This window comes from Mirounga leonina, unplaced genomic scaffold (assembly GCF_011800145.1).
Source record: "Mirounga leonina isolate KUSES-001 unplaced genomic scaffold, KU_Mleo_1.0 Mir_53, whole genome shotgun sequence".
NCBI lineage: Eukaryota > Metazoa > Chordata > Mammalia > Carnivora > Phocidae > Mirounga > Mirounga leonina.
The window spans coordinates 10,871,909-10,887,330 of NW_023270807.1; the positions used below are offsets into that span (position 1 = coordinate 10,871,909).

Below are 15,422 nucleotides of genomic sequence, written 5' to 3' on the forward strand. Positions count from 1 at the left end.
TTTCTTTCTTTCTTTCTTTCTTTCTTTCTTTCTTTCTTTCTTTCTTTCTTTCTTTCTTTCTTTCTTTCTTTCTTTCTTCCTTCCTTCCTTCCTTCCTTCCTTCCTTCCTTCTTTCTTTCTTTCTTTCTTTCTTTCTTTCTTTCAAGATTTTATTTATTTATTTGACAGAGAGAGACACAGCGAGAGAGGGAACACAAGCAGGGGGAGTGGGAGAGGGAGAAGTAGGCTTCCAGCAGAGCAGGGAGCCCGATGCGGGGCTTGATCCCAGGACCCTGGGATCATGACCCAAGCCGAAGGCAGATGCTTAATGACTATGCCATCCAGGCACCCCAACCATTTATTTCTTTTATAATTGATTAGAAATTGTTATTGAGAATAAAAACACTGGGGCGCTTGGGTGGCTCAGTTGATTGAGTGGTTGAGCAGCTGACCTAGGCTCAGGTCATGGTCTCCCGGTCCTGGGATCCAGCCGTGCATGAGGCTCCCCATCAACGGGGAATCTGCTTCTCTCTCTCCCTCTGCCTGCCCCCACTCATGCTCTCTCTCTCTCTCTCTCACAAATAAATAAATAAAATCTTAAAAAAGAAGAAGAAGAAAAACATGGTCTAATTTTTTTTACCACTTCACCAAGGGAGAAATTAGGTCTGAATTTGAATTGAGGGACTTAAACCAGACTTGGGGAAAAATTTTCCATGCAAGATTAATTAGATGCTGGAAAGCATTAGAGACATATCCAAGTTGGTATGATGGAAAGAGTGGTCCATTTGGAGTGGGGAAACTTGGAAATGAATCTTAGGGGTTTTTTTTGGGGGGGGGGAGGGTGACCTTGAGCGAGTCCTTGCTCAAATTCAGCTTTCTATTTTGAAAAATGCAGCTGGCTGCTTAGGGAAGATAACATCCAGCAGGGCGCCTGGCCCAGAAAAGTGGTAGGTGATCCTACCTAATCAATGCCAATTATGAACAGGCATCTGCAAGCTCTGTGCACGGCCCATCCTTCACTGCCACCAGAGGCTACAGTTCCAATAATGAAAATCTGCCTGGAGAAAAACCACAACCCTTAAAAACAAAAAAAATCCAGCAACCCTGAGCAGCTCTCCCAGCGGTCCTGGCCTGCGCCGCCCGTCCTAGCTGGCTGGGGGTGGGTAGTGCCGCTCTTTCGGGGACCCGGGCACCCGCGGAGGGCCGGAGCGCGCGGGGCTGGTGTCCTGGCAACCCCGGAACGCGCCTCCGAGCGGGAAGCCTGCGGCCCCGCTGCGCTCTTGCCCCCCCCCCGGGTTCCTTGCCCGCCCGGCGCCCGGCAGTTCTGCGGCCGGTTGGTGGCGTTGATCTCGCCGCCTTCTCGGTGGACCGGGTGGAAGCCCCGGAGGTGGAAAGGCAAGGAGCACCTGGCGCGGGCGGGGGCAGCGAGTCTGGGCGGGGGAGAGAACCCACGGGAACTCCGGAGACGTCTCGACCGAGAAAAGCCCGGGGAGAGGGAAGCTCTGATTAAGATGCCAGCCCTGCCCTCTGGACTTTCCAATGGCTTGTGGACTTTCTCTTTGCTTTGATTGATGCCTTTCTTACAAAGGTCTTTTCTTGGTCTCCGGGTTGCTTTATTTATTTATTTATTTTTTAGATTTTATTTATTTGACAGAGAGAGATACAGCGAGAGAGGGAACACAAGCAGGGGGAGTGGGAGAGGGAGAAGCAGGCCTCCCGCGGAGCAGGGAGCCCGATGCGGGGCTCGATCCCAGGACCCTGGGACCATGACCCGAGCCTAAGGCAGACGCTTAACGACTGAGCCACCCAGGCGCCCCTCCGGGTTGCTTTTAATACTTAAAATCAATGCACCCGTAGATGAGTCCATGTCCCCTGGAAACGGTGCACGGGACTGCCCTCTCCCCTCCATCTGCAGAGCGCCCTGCAGCAGAGAGCTGGAGATTTCAAGAGAAAGGAGACTCCGACCTGACCGCGGTGGAGAGGAGATACAGTTGAGTTGAAGAAGTCGGGAGGGCTGAGTGTGGATTTGGTCGCCAGATCCAAGTATACCAAGGCCGGGAAGTTTAAACCACTTAAAGTTTAAAGGGAGGCCAGTTTGCGGGCATATAAAAAGAATTCCTTGAATAGTAGCCTATGCCCGTGCTAACCCAAGATTTTTTTTTTTTAGCAAAGTTTATTGAGTGATAGTACAAAGCTCCCAGAGAGGGAGGGACCCAAGAGGGTTGCCCCTTAACCCAAGATCTGATGAGGCAGATAGTAGGTCAAAGCAGAGGTTCTCACAAATTACCTCCTTGGATCCGGTAACAGCCCCAGAGGTATATTACTAATAAGCAGGAGGAGTTAGAACCATTAATTGTCCAGTGTGGCTAGGTCAGCAAGGAGAAAAAGGCTTTGGGCTTCTAACTTTAAGCTCCAAACTTTCCCACAGTTTTCCGGGTTGAGCTCAGGTAACGGAATTGCCGTTTCAAAGGTGTTTAAACGTGTTTAAGGCGGTACTGGAAGAGCATGGGACGCTGAGATCCCCGAAGATCCATGACTTCCTTTTCTGCTCTGTAGGTGTGTCCCCTCAGGAGACCACATCTGAGCTCAGCCTAATGTGGAGTCCATGGGTTTCGGGAAGGGAGGGGCTCCACAAACCAGTTGCAAATGAATGCAAAACTGGGGGTGGATATGCATTTTTCCAGCAAGGAGGTCCCATTGCTTTCATGACTTCTCAGGGGAGTCAAGGATCCAAAAAAGGGTTAAAAACCACCGTCCTACACCCTTAGTTTGTTTGCCTTGCGGATAAGCAGGGGTGAGAAACTGAGTGTTTGTTTAAAAGGTATCCATGTTAAGCTAACTTGGCTTGATGTATTATTTTCTGCCCCAGACCATGCTATTGTGTAAATGAGCTGTGATTGACAAGTGCGTGATAAGCGCCTTGGTTATGTAGGGTGTTATTCCTGCCTAAAGACACGGAAATAATTAGCGTGAATTCCGCAGATGGTACCAAAGAAACAGACTTTCTTCACTCCCCATGTCCCCTTGAATTCCTTTCTAGTTGCCAGAACCTTCTCTCAGTCCCTTCTATTGAGTCATCTTATAGCATTTCTGCGAACTTGTTGAGAGTTTCATGTCTTACGGCTGGCTGGACATTGAGTTTGAATACCAATTATCATGCAAAGTGATGACCTTTTCAAGAAGGATGTGCCTTAGCTTCTCTGTATCCCCGCAGCCTCATGAGCTAGACAGAGTGGGGGCAGGTGTGGGTGGCTGGGCTGGAGAGGTAATTGACTTGCTAGAAGTAACTGGAGGTTACTTTACACAATGGGAACGTCACTGTCAGAACGGAAGGGGTCAGACTTGCAACTGCAGCTCTCCTTCTACTTGAGGAGATGTGGAGTGGCAGCCAGAGGCCGTGTTTAAGTGTCTCCAGGTTGTATTTGAGGCTGAGTTACTTCTAGGAAGATCCTGTAGTCAGCTGGATTTGGAGGATGTGCTCTCTGCCTGTTTAGCAGAGAGACCGCTCTTCCTACCCTTGCTTGTCAGACAAGCCTTCCCTGTTATAGCAGCCACCTTCTGGACAGTTGCCAACACAAAACTTCTTAAACAAACAAGGAAATATGCTAAATTTGGAGACAGCGATTTCACTGCTTGCGGCTCAGGGTTATGTAATATATTTAAATTTTGCCCCTAAAATTAAAAAAACAAAACAAAACAAACCGAGAAACTTGTGATGCCATCCCTAGCAACCAATTCTTGCTTTGGTGAACTCTCAAGTCCTCTAGTGGCAAATATACATTTAGAATTGTTTACGTGCTATGAAAAGGCAACCACTGGGGCGCCTGGCTGACTTAGTAGGTTAAGCATCCGACTCTTGACTCCTGGGATCCAGCCCCACTTCAGGCTCTGGGCTGGGTGTGGAACCTGCTTAACAAGCTTAAGATTCTCTCTCTCCCTCTGCCCCCTACCCCCAGCATGCACTCTCTCCCTCCCTCTCTCTCTCTAAAATAAATAAGTAAATTAAAAAAAAAGGCAACCACTGTTAAAACTGTTAAAACTTATTATAAGTAAATGCTCTAATACTCTAATAAATAACTCAGAACTTACATATGAGTATCAACCTAGAAGATATCTCTACCCTTGCTTTTATTTCTTCTCGACATGTGTAGATCCTTTCTGCATCCTTATAAATTTCATATCTTTTTCTTTTTTTTTTTAAAGATTTTATTTATTTATTTGAGAGAGAGAGAACACATGAGAGGGGATAGGGTCAGAGGGTGAAGCAGACTCCCTGCTGAGCAGGGAACCCGATGCGGGACTCAATCCAGGGACTCCAGGATCATGACCTGAGCCGAAGGCAGTCGCTTAACCAACTGAGCCACCCAGGCGCCCTCATATCTTTTTCATAGATATGTTTCTAGAAGTAGAACCACCGGGTCAAAAGTGCACTTCTCACAGGCTTTGGAGGATGCATATGGCCAAAGTGCTTTTTAGTAAGATGGAGACGTTTCCACCAGCAATGTACAAGAATGCCATTCCTCCAAGCGGTGCCAACCTTGGGTATTTGCAAACTCATAGCAAATACTGGTATCTCATTTTAAATTCAACTCTTTAATTACTAGGAAGGATGGATTTTTTTCCAAGTGTGTATCGGTTATTTGTGCATGTGTGTGTTTTAATGAATTACCTAATCATGTCCTGTGCCCATTTTTTTTTCTCTTTGGGTATTTATTGTCATCTTATAAATTTATAAAAACTCATAATTTGTCATGACTATTAACGCTTTTTCTTATTGTATATGCTATGAACTTTCCTCTAGCTTATAGTTTGCTATGGAAGTTTTAAATATATATGTATTCAAATCTATGCATCTTTTCCTTTATTTTGCCTATATTTGATATCTTTCTTAGAAATAATTTCCCCAAACATTCAATGATCACTTTTTCAGGTACATCCTTTAAGTTTTATATTCAAATCTATAATTCATCTGGAATTTATCTGGGGATTAATTAATTTTATTTTCACTGGAAATGGTTAATTATTTCAGCAATATTTTTTTATTTTTAAAAATGTTTTATTTATTTATTCATGAGAGTCAGAGAGAAAGAGAGAGAGGCAGAGGCAGAGGGAGAAGCAGGCTCCCCGCCGAGCAGGGAGCCCGATGCAGGGCTCGATCCCGGGACCCTGGGATCATGACCTGAGCCGAAGGCAGACGCTTAACCATCTGAGCCACCCAGGCGCCCCTCAGCAATATTTTTGAATAATCCATTCTTTCCTCATGGACATGAAATTCCACTATTACATAAAATTTTATTCTATCTACATTTTCTGTTTTGTTCTCTTGATTTATCTGTTAGGGCTAGTGTCAGTATCATCTTGATTATTGTAACATCAGGCTACATTTTATAAATTATACTCTATAGCTCTGTAACCTTGAACAAGTAATTGGACATTTTCGACAATTTCTTTATGTGTAAAATTATTTCTGTTTTATTTGCAATTATGGTATTTCATTGCTAATACTGTTTACTTTTCTTAAATATTGGTTTTTCTTGAACTTTGTTATCTACATTATTCGTTTTTTCCATGAAGCCATAGTTCTAATAACCTTTATTTCATTCATTTCTGTTTTTATTTTATGTTATCCTTTTTTGTTTGTTTGTTTTGGGGGGTTTATTCTTTTTTTCCTTATTTCTTGTATTGCAAGTTTAGCTCATTAATTTTGGAGTCTTTGCTTTTTTGTTTGTTTCTAAAAATTTACCTATTTGTTTTAGAGAGAGAGAGGGTGAGAGAGAGAGAACACCAGTGGCAGGGGTAGAGGGAGAGGGAGAGAGAATCTCAAACAGACTCCATGCTGAGCATGGAGCCTGATGCGGGGCTTGATCTTATGATCCTGAGCCAAAACCAAGAGTCAGATGTTTAACTGACTGCGGCACCCAGGCACCCTGGGAATCTTCGTTTTGTTTTTTGTTTTTTTTTTTTAACACTATAACTTGTCAATTCTCAGATGGACATGTTTCAGAATTTGCACCTTGGAGGTTGGATTGGTCTTCCTAGTGCAGTGGGCCCAGCAGCAGGTGTGAAGTAGTTGTTAGAAACTTTGCTGAATGAGTGCTGAATAATGCAGAAGGTGTGTCTGTGTCTTGGAAGAACATTCCAGAGGCAATTGAGGAGCACTCATTTAAGAAGTGCTGCATCACCTGTGTGCTTGTTGCACAGAGGTCAATTTAGGTGGAAAATGTGCACATCAGTGATTGAATTGAAAAGTGACTCAATAATCAGATTTTTGAATGCAAGGTTTAAGAAAGGCTTAACCAATTTGTTTGCTTATATTTTCCTTCTTTAAACATGCGCATGAATGATATGTGCTTAAAATCTACATCTAAGTAAGTCTGAAAGAGTGTTTCAATAAATATATAATCAAGACTCTAAGTGGTAAAGCATTCTGTCGTAGTTTCATTCTTTGTGGTACGTAAAATACTAATGTTTTTTATTTATTTTTTATTTTATTTTTATTTTTATTTTTTTTAAAGATTTTATTTATTTATTTGAGACAGAGCGAATGAGAGACAGAGAGCATGAGAGGGAGGAGGGTCAGAGGGAGGAGCAGACTCCCCGCTGAGCAGGAAGCCCGATGCGGGACTCGATCCCGGGACTCCAGGATCATGACCTGAGCCGAAGGCAGTCGCTTAACCAACTGAGCCACCCAGGCGCCCCATGTAAAATACAAATGTTATTACAATTGCTGGTGCCTCATATTCGGTGAAATACAGGATATACGGTAAATGCATTTCAGGCTCTAATTTCTACTTACTGCTTTACTTTGGATAACCACAAGTTTTGATTTATAGTACTTAAGTCATTGGCCATTAAGCACCTCATGATTTCCAATGCGATGTCCTCTTTTTATTTAGAAGTGTGGTTTGAGTTTCCAAGCTTACGGATGTTTTTGGCTGTCTTTTTATTATTGATTTCTAATTGTATTGTATTGTGGTCAGAGAGTGTGGTCTATGTTACATTTGTTGACACGACTTTTATGGCTTGTAGGTGGGCGGTTACTCCTTTGGCTATCGGGAACCTGTACTCTCTTCTTCGTAGCTCCGTGTCTTTCTCAGCTCCTCCCCTGTGCTCCACTCCACCCAGCTAGCTACTCACACCTCAAGCAACCAGTTGACCCTTCCTTTACCTGGGCGGCTCTAGGTGCCGTGGCATATTCCAGAACAGATCTTCCCATGCTTGGCCGGCTCTGAGAATCACCTGCGGTGCTTCTTAACCATACTGACACCCAGGTCTTCCCCTGCAGGTCTGGGTCAGAGCCCTGGGATCCTGAGTGTTGAACCAAGTGCCCTAAGGTGATCCTCGTGATTGAGCAAACTCGAGAAACTCTGGGCAGTTCGGCATCAGGAAGTGGGATGCTATAGAATGCAGTGGTGGAGCTGCAGAATGTGAGCCTAGTTGCTGCAGGGGATGGAGTTCAAATTGCAGGTTCCCAGGCCTCACTTAGAGAGATTCTAATTCAGTGTCTGTGATGGGATTTAAGAATCTGTATTTTTTTTTTTAAGATTTTATTTATTTATTTGAGAGAGAGAATGAGACAGAGAGAGAGAGCATGAGATGGGGGAGGATGAGGGAGAAGCAGACTCCCCGCTGAGCAGGGAGCCCGATGCGGGACTCGATCCCGGGACTCCAGGATCATGACCTGAGCCGAAGGCAGTCGCTTAACCAACTGAGCCACCCAGGCGCCCAAGAATCTGTATTTTTAACAGGGTTCTTAGGTAATTCTGATGCAGACAGTCCTTATGCCATACCCTGAAAAACCCAAGAATGGGGATCCTGGGAGGGGAGGGAATTGAACTCCAGTCACAGAAGTCTGACTCCTATTTTTTGTAATTTTCTTGTAACTAGAGGTTATATTGTGTCTATTGAGCTTCCATGCGCTATAAAGTTATGCATAAAGAAAGCAATATCCATTCCTCTGACTTTTTTTTTTTTTTTTTTTTTAGTGACTGGGCAGGCACACAGCTCTGTAGAATGATGAAAGAACATGAATCAGTAATTCTTTAGCAGAGTGAAGATAATGGTTATGATTCTGTATCTGAGAGCCCCTGCTTTCAGGACTCCCTTAGGGGAGTTTGGGGAGTTATCATTCTTTTTCACTTATTTGCTCAAATATTTGTTGAGCATCTACTTCGTGTCAGGCACTTTTCTGGGTGCTGCGAAGATGAATAAGAAATAATAACAAATCTGGTGGGGAAGACGTGTATATAAATTAATGACAATGCTCCAGTGGGAGGGGAACCCATGGAAGTTTCTGATGGCAGGTCTTTGGATTATTCATCGTCTTTCCATGAATAAATCCTTTGGAAGATTGTCTTGAGGTGCTCAATACAATGTACAGATATATAGCTTGATTCAGATGTTATCTCTTCCACTTAATTCCAAGTAGGTGAACTCTGGAGGGTCAAGTAGTCCAGCATATGGTTAGGATTTTTGACTTTAGTGTCACAAGAATTGCTATCAAATCTGGACCCAGGTGTTTATTTTCTGTGTGATCTCAGGCAAGTTGCTTAACCATCTGTGCCTTAGTTCCCTCATCAGTAAAACGGAAGGATAAGCAATACTTATGTCTGTGGGTGTTATGGGAATTAAGTGGGATAATGCATGTAAAATGTTAACATAATCCCCAATACACAGTACATGCTCAATACATGTTAGTTTTAAAAAAGTAATTTATATAATCTAGGGAACAAGACGGAGGGGTAGGTATTTCATTTCATTAATGAAATCCAATGGTGATGTGTTACGGGTACTAGACACAGTGATTTTCTGGAATCTAAGGGATGCTTTGCTAACACGACATCCTCTGGCAGAAAGATCGGCCCCTCATCTTCTGTTGAAACATGTCTTAGTGTGAGTGAGCCTCCAGGCCTCTGCAAAGTGTCTGTTCACCTAGAATAAGTAAGGGTGCAATAAAGACCATAACTATTGGGGTAAATTCTGACCAGGAAGCCAACATTCTGAGAGGTAGCATGACATGTTTGGCAAGAGCATGGATTCTGGAGCCAGGCTGTCTAGGTTCAAACCCCAGCTCTGCCAAGTTCATCTCTGTGAACTTGGGAAAATTACTTTACCTTCCTGGGCCTCAATTTTCTCATCTGTAAAATGGAGATAATACTTCATAGAATTGTTTTGAGGTTTAAATGAGTTAATACATGGAAAGTGATTGGAAGACTCCATGACACACAATATGTGTTGTAGGCATGCCTGTTATTATGAAGTTCAAAAGCAAGTGAAACTAAGCTATATTTTTTGGAATACATACTTAAATGGTAAATCTTGAAGAAAAGCAAAGCCATGATTACCGTAAGAGTTAGAGTCAGGATAGTGGTTAATTCTCGTGGATGGAGATATACGAATGGTTTCTGGAGGGCAGTGGGTTGGGGGAAGAGTGGGAGGGGAGGGCTGGCTTTATAATTATTTGTAAAACTGTATTTGTTGTGAGTGCTTTTCTCTGTTTAGATTTCTTTACAGTAAAAAGTTTTGGAAGCCTTTTTTTCTCTAATGGCTTTTATTATAAGGAAAGTAAGTACAGGGCGCTGGGTGGCTCAGTTGGTTAAGCAACTGCCTTCAGCTCAGGTCATGATCCTGGAGTCCCTGGATCGAGTCCCGCATCGGGCTCCCTGCTCGGCAGGGAGTCTGCTTCTCCCTCTGACCCTCCCCCCTCTCATGTACTCCCTCTCTCTCATTCTCTCTCTCTCAAATAAAAATAAATAAAATCTTTAAAAAAAAAAAGGAAAGTAAGTACACTGTAGAAATTTTGAAAGTATAAAAACAATATTAAAAATAAAAATCATGGTAATTCCACATCTTAGAGAATCAATATTAACGTATTTTTTAAAGATTTATTTTTAAGTAATCTCTACACTCAATGTGGGGCTCAAATTTACAACCCCGAGATCAAGAGTCACACATTTTACAGATTGAGCCAGCCAGGCACACCTTAATGTTAACATTTTGATGTTATTTTTTTATGTGCATAAGAAAAAAAATCTTCACCCTTATAAAGTGTGCAATTCAATGATTTTTAGTATATTTACTAAACCATCACCACAATCAATTTTAGAACATTTTCATCACCCCCAAAGAGAAGCCCATCCTTTTGAGCAGTCACTCCCACCATGTCCCCTATTCCCGCCCCCAGCCCTAGACAACCACTGATGTACTTCTTACCTCTATAGACTTGCCTATTCTGGACATTTCATATAAATGGAATATGTAGTCTTTGGTGTCTGGCTTTTTTCATTCAGTGTTAACGTTTTCAGGTTTCATCTATGTTGCAACATTGTATCAGTACATCATTCCTTTTTTTTTAAAACTTGGGGTGAATTATACATAACATAACATTTGCCATTTTATCCGTTTTTACCCATTGGCATTAATTACCTTTCAACATCACTGCTATTTTTTTAAGGATTTTATTTATTTATTTGACACAGAGAGAGAGGGAGAGAGCAAGCACAAGCAGGGGTAGCGGCAGAGGGAGAGGGAGAAGAAAGCTCCCCGCTGAGCAGGGAGCCTGATGCGGGGCTCAGTCCCAGGACCCCAATATCATGACCTGAGCCAAAGGCAGACGCTTAACAACTGAGCCACCCAGACGCCCCCATCATTGCTACTTTTAAAACATTTTCATCAATCCAAACAGAAGTGCTGTACCCATTAAGCAGTGATTCCCCATTCTCCCCCCTCCCCAGACCCTGGTACTCTCATCTGCCCTAATCTACTAACCTGATCTACTTTCTGTCTCTCTGAATTTATGTATTAAGATATTTCATATAAATGGGGTCATACATATTTGTCCTTTTGTGTTTGGCTTATTTCACTTAACACAATGTTTCAAGTTTCATTCATGTTGTAGCATGTATCAGAACTCCATTCCTTTTTATGACTAAATAATATTCCATTGTATGTCAATGTCACCTTTTGCTTATCCATTCATCGGTCAGTGAACATTTGGGTGGTTTCCACTGTGTGGCTAATGTGAGTAATGCTGCAAAGAACATCGTTTACAAGTATCTGAGTCTCTGTTTTCAATTCTTTGGGGGTATATGGCTAGGAGTGGAATTGCTGCGTTATACGGTAATTCTATATTTAACTCTTTTTTTTTAAAGATTTTATTTATTTATTTATTTGAGAGAGAATGAGAGAGAGCACATGAGAGGGGGAGGGTCAGAGGGAGAAGCAGACTCCCCGCTGCGCAGGGAGCCCGATGCGGGACTCGATCCAGGGACTCCAGGATCATGACCTGAGCCGAAGGCAGTCGCCCAACCAACTGAGCCACCCAGGCGCCCCTATATTTAACTTTTTGAGGAACTACCACACTGTTTTTAAGGATGCATCTTTTGACTATGTGTCGGTCCCCTCAAATTGTGAGCAAATAAATAATATGTCGTGGACATTTATGGAGGGGCTGGCCTAGTTGTCATAAGGGAGGGTAATTCTAGTGTAAAATATGTAAAATCAGGTTCTAACTACCAATTTAAGCACATGGAAGAATCTAATCCTTCAGCTTCCTTTCCAGCCTGGCTGCAGATTTGGGTCTGAAATCCTCCTCCTCACATTCTGATCACTCCTCTGAAACCTCATTGCCTGACGTCCCAAAGCAGAAATATCCTGAGGAGTTCAGCCTACTTAAATTGCAGACAAGTGAGTGCGTCGTAGCCCCTCCCCTGCGTGCCTCCATGCCCAGGGCTTTCCAGAAGTCTGCCATAGGGTTAGGCACTGTTCATTGGAGACTCAGGAAGTGCCAGGTGTTGGACACGCTTCATCTCTAATTCTCACAGTGACTCTGCTGAGGAGCTGTCTTTATATGTTTTCCAAAACTAAAATGGCTTTATATAAAAACCATAAAAGTACCATAGTAAAGTATTAAAATAATAAGGGAATATTTGGAGTATAGAAACTCCTTACCCAGTGTTTTCCAGCAGTATCCCCACTATGCCCTGTAGCCATGAGGAATTTTGAAGCGTGTATGTATGTACTTAGGTATATATGGTTTGTAGGATATGTACAACCATATTTGCACTCGTGGAAAATAGGAGACAAACTATTTTCACTCAGGGCAAATAGATCATGGACCTCTTTCTGTGTCATACGTATAAATCTAGGTGGCTAATATAGACCTACCCATTTTACACAGAAGGCAACTGAGGCTCGGAGAGACTTAGTCACTCATACGAGAACACCCAGCTGGGAAGTACAGTGGTGGGATTGGAATCCGAACATGCCTGTCTCCAGAGCCTGTGTGCTTTCTTGGCCACCCCGGAGCCCAAGGGCTTCTCACGCAACACTAGCGCTGTTAGGGGGTCTCTCATTGTTTAACATCACGGTTTATAGGAAAAGTACTGAATGAGGAAACAAAGACACGGACAGATCCAGTAACCTGCCTGAGGTCCCGCAGGGGCCTTTGTCATTTGCCCAGGGTTGCATGGAGACATTTTCCGGTGTCATTCTAGCGATGCATCTACTATTGTTGCTGCCAACACCGCGGGTCATCTGGCTAAGATGCCATTGTTGGCCTGGCCCCTCCCTGGCCAATGGGCATTCTCTTTTTCCTACCCACTTATCTGAGTGAAGGTTGGATCGTAGGTGCTTGTAAAAGTGTCTCTGAGCTTCCCATTCCATACATTACTTCCAACCGTAAAATTGGCTTTATTTTTTGGATGAGAGGATAAAAAGGGAAAAAAAAGAAGCTTCTTAGATACCTTTCTCCCCACTTCCTTTCCTTTCAGGCCTAGTTCCCCAGAGGTTAGCATTGCCCCAGTTGTAGAACCAAGGGATTATACACGTTGATAAAGTACAGGCCAGTCAGAGGATGCCTGGGACGATTTTTCCGTGATTTAATTGCATTATGTGAGGCTGGAAGCGATGCTGATGGAAGGATTTCTGATGTCTTGCAGAAGATGGGCAGCGTCCCGAATGGACATTTTACCCGAGGTTTAGCAGCAATATCCACACCTACCATGTTGGAAAGCAGTGTTTCTTCAATGGGGTCTTCCTCGGCAACAGGAGGTCTCTGTCAGAGAGAAGGGTGGACAAGTGCTTTGGGAGGAAGAAATACGGTAATATTTTTCTCCTGGACCTTGACTGTGCCATGCCTAAAAATACTCCCTGAGCTGTGGTTCTGCAGGCCCAACATTCCATGGCTGGCATCCGCCCTCTGGGGTTACCATGTCACTCTAGCACAGCCAGGAAGATGGGAAAGTGAAGGGGATGGTTGGCAGACTGCACTTTCTGGCAAAGAACTCACAACATATGCTGATCCACATTTTTGTTTTTCTCTGAATTTTCATAAAATGCTAATGTGACATTTAAGTCCTCAGATAAGTTCTCTCAGATACTTATTAATAGAAACCTTCATTCAAGTCTGCAGAAAATAATTTATGTTTCAGTTAGATGCTGCCCATCATATGTATTTAAGTTGTACATTATATTCTTCAAAAGGAAAATATTCCCATAGACCTCAGCCTGAAGTGCATGCTGTTATTTCATAGCTTATTTAATTAAAGGTAATTGAGATGAGTGTGTGTGTATGTATATATATATATATATATATATATATACATACACACATATATATGGAACATGGTGAGTTCTCTGTCCCAACCTACCCATAATAGGTTTATGGAAAGATCCTAGGGTTGCTGAGTACCAACGGACCATTATAGCACATTCTTCTCTGGAAGTACCTATATGGGAGGCAGCCATTGCTTCATGGATTGCTGTTGCAGGAATACAGACAGAAAGAAATAGAAAGTTCCCATTTTGAATTTCAAAATAGGCTGCTTGTCAGAGCAGAGACAACTGGTTTTGAAGATCAAGGCTTTTGTTTGGATAGAGGATACACAAGAAGGCGTGCTAGAGGAGGTGGGAGAGTAGTCTAGAAGAGGTGGGAGAGCCTTGAGGAGTCCCACATTCTGCTCAATTCCTGACACCGAAATCTAGCAGGTGGTCAGATGTACCTTAGCTGGGGTTTCAGCCTCAGAGCCTGGCTAGGGCGAGACTTTGAGCCTCAGAATCAAGTGACATCTGCTCTGACTGAGCAGCAGGGTAGTGATAGCTGTGGGGAACATCTGGGCAGAAAGCCAGCCTCAGGGTGTCACCCACCCAGGAGATGTGGAGGAATAGCTGCATTTTTGTGCTCCATGAAGACTGTGGAGGTTGGGACACGGAGAAAGAATGAAACAGAGAGCAAGCCGGGAGAACTGCCCAGGTCTCGCAACTGAAATGCTGGGAGACCACTGTATGATGTGCTGGGGACCATCAAGCAGGGATCATAGGAGAATAAATTGATGCTTCGCCTGATGCATTGTGGTGGGGGCTGGCTTCCTGAGGATCAGACTAGATGACACATTTTAGCAGACAACAGAAATAAATGCCAGCCTTCAGAGAGTATGAGAGATAAGGTGAGTGTCAGATACCAGTATGGTTTGCAGTCGGTGACCCAGGACCCAAAGCCTTCCACCAAAGCCCTGATAAGTGAGCCTGTTGTGCACACCCTGACTTCTCACTCCCAACAGAGATGGGTAGAATAAGAAAGATTTATTTAAATATAAAACAACTGAGAAAAATCAGGAAGGGGCTAAGTTTAGCTGTATAGTACTTAGGAATGCTCTTGGCCCTAGTGGGACGAAAACCAAACTGTCAGAGGCTTAAATCATAACATATTATATGCTTTTTAAAAAAGATTTTATTTATTCATTTGAGAGAGAGACAGAGAGACAGAGCACAAGCAGGGGGAGTGGCAGAGGAAGAGGGAGAAGCAGACTCCTTGCTGAGCAGGGAGCCCAATGCGGGACTCGAGATGCAGGACCCCGAGATCATGACCTGAGCTGAAGGCAGATGCTTAACCATCTGAGCCATCCAGGTGCCCCAGATATTATATGCTTTTTTTTTTTTAAATAAAATATTTATTATAAATTTAACGAGAAGCTTTGAAATCTAGGTGGCCTATATGGACTGGTTGCCCAGTGATGTCATCAAAGAGATAGGCTCATTTTGTCTTTCTGTGTTGCTATTCTTAGACTGTGTTGGATTATTGTCTTCACACTTGTCATCTTATGGTCACAAGAGAACTGTTGCAGTTCCAAGCATTGCGTCTATATTTCAAAACATGAAAAAGAGGACTCTCTCTTGTTGCCTTTCCCTTTTAGAACGAAGGGAAAATTTTCTCATATGGTCCTTAGGACCTGTGTCTCACTGGGTCAGCTGCAAGTATTTATCAACAATAAATGGGGTTATCACGATGAACTCAAATCCTTACCCTAACCTGTCACTTCCCTCCTAACTCAAGGTAAACTTATCCTGAATTTTGTGTATTATTATTTCCCTTCCATCGTTCTTTCCTTCCTTCCTTTTCTTCCTTCCTTCCTTCCTTCCTTCCTTCCTTCCTTCCTTCCTTCCTT

General features: G+C 43.2%; 1 protein-coding gene across 1 annotated transcript in view; it reads left to right on the forward strand.

Moving 5' to 3' along the window:
• SPATS1 (spermatogenesis associated serine rich 1) overlaps positions 1-15,422 on the forward strand; it is a 31,537-nt gene that overhangs the window by 302 nt on the left and 15,813 nt on the right. Inside the window, exons 2-7 of the mRNA XM_034990821.1 lie at positions 1,302-1,374; positions 2,450-2,531; positions 7,355-7,446; positions 8,781-8,915; positions 11,540-11,664; positions 12,918-13,079. Coding sequence (XP_034846712.1) covers positions 1,302-1,374; positions 2,450-2,531; positions 7,355-7,446; positions 8,781-8,915; positions 11,540-11,664; positions 12,918-13,079 — 669 coding nt within the window. The remainder of the gene's footprint in view (positions 1-1,301; positions 1,375-2,449; positions 2,532-7,354; positions 7,447-8,780; positions 8,916-11,539; positions 11,665-12,917; positions 13,080-15,422) is intronic.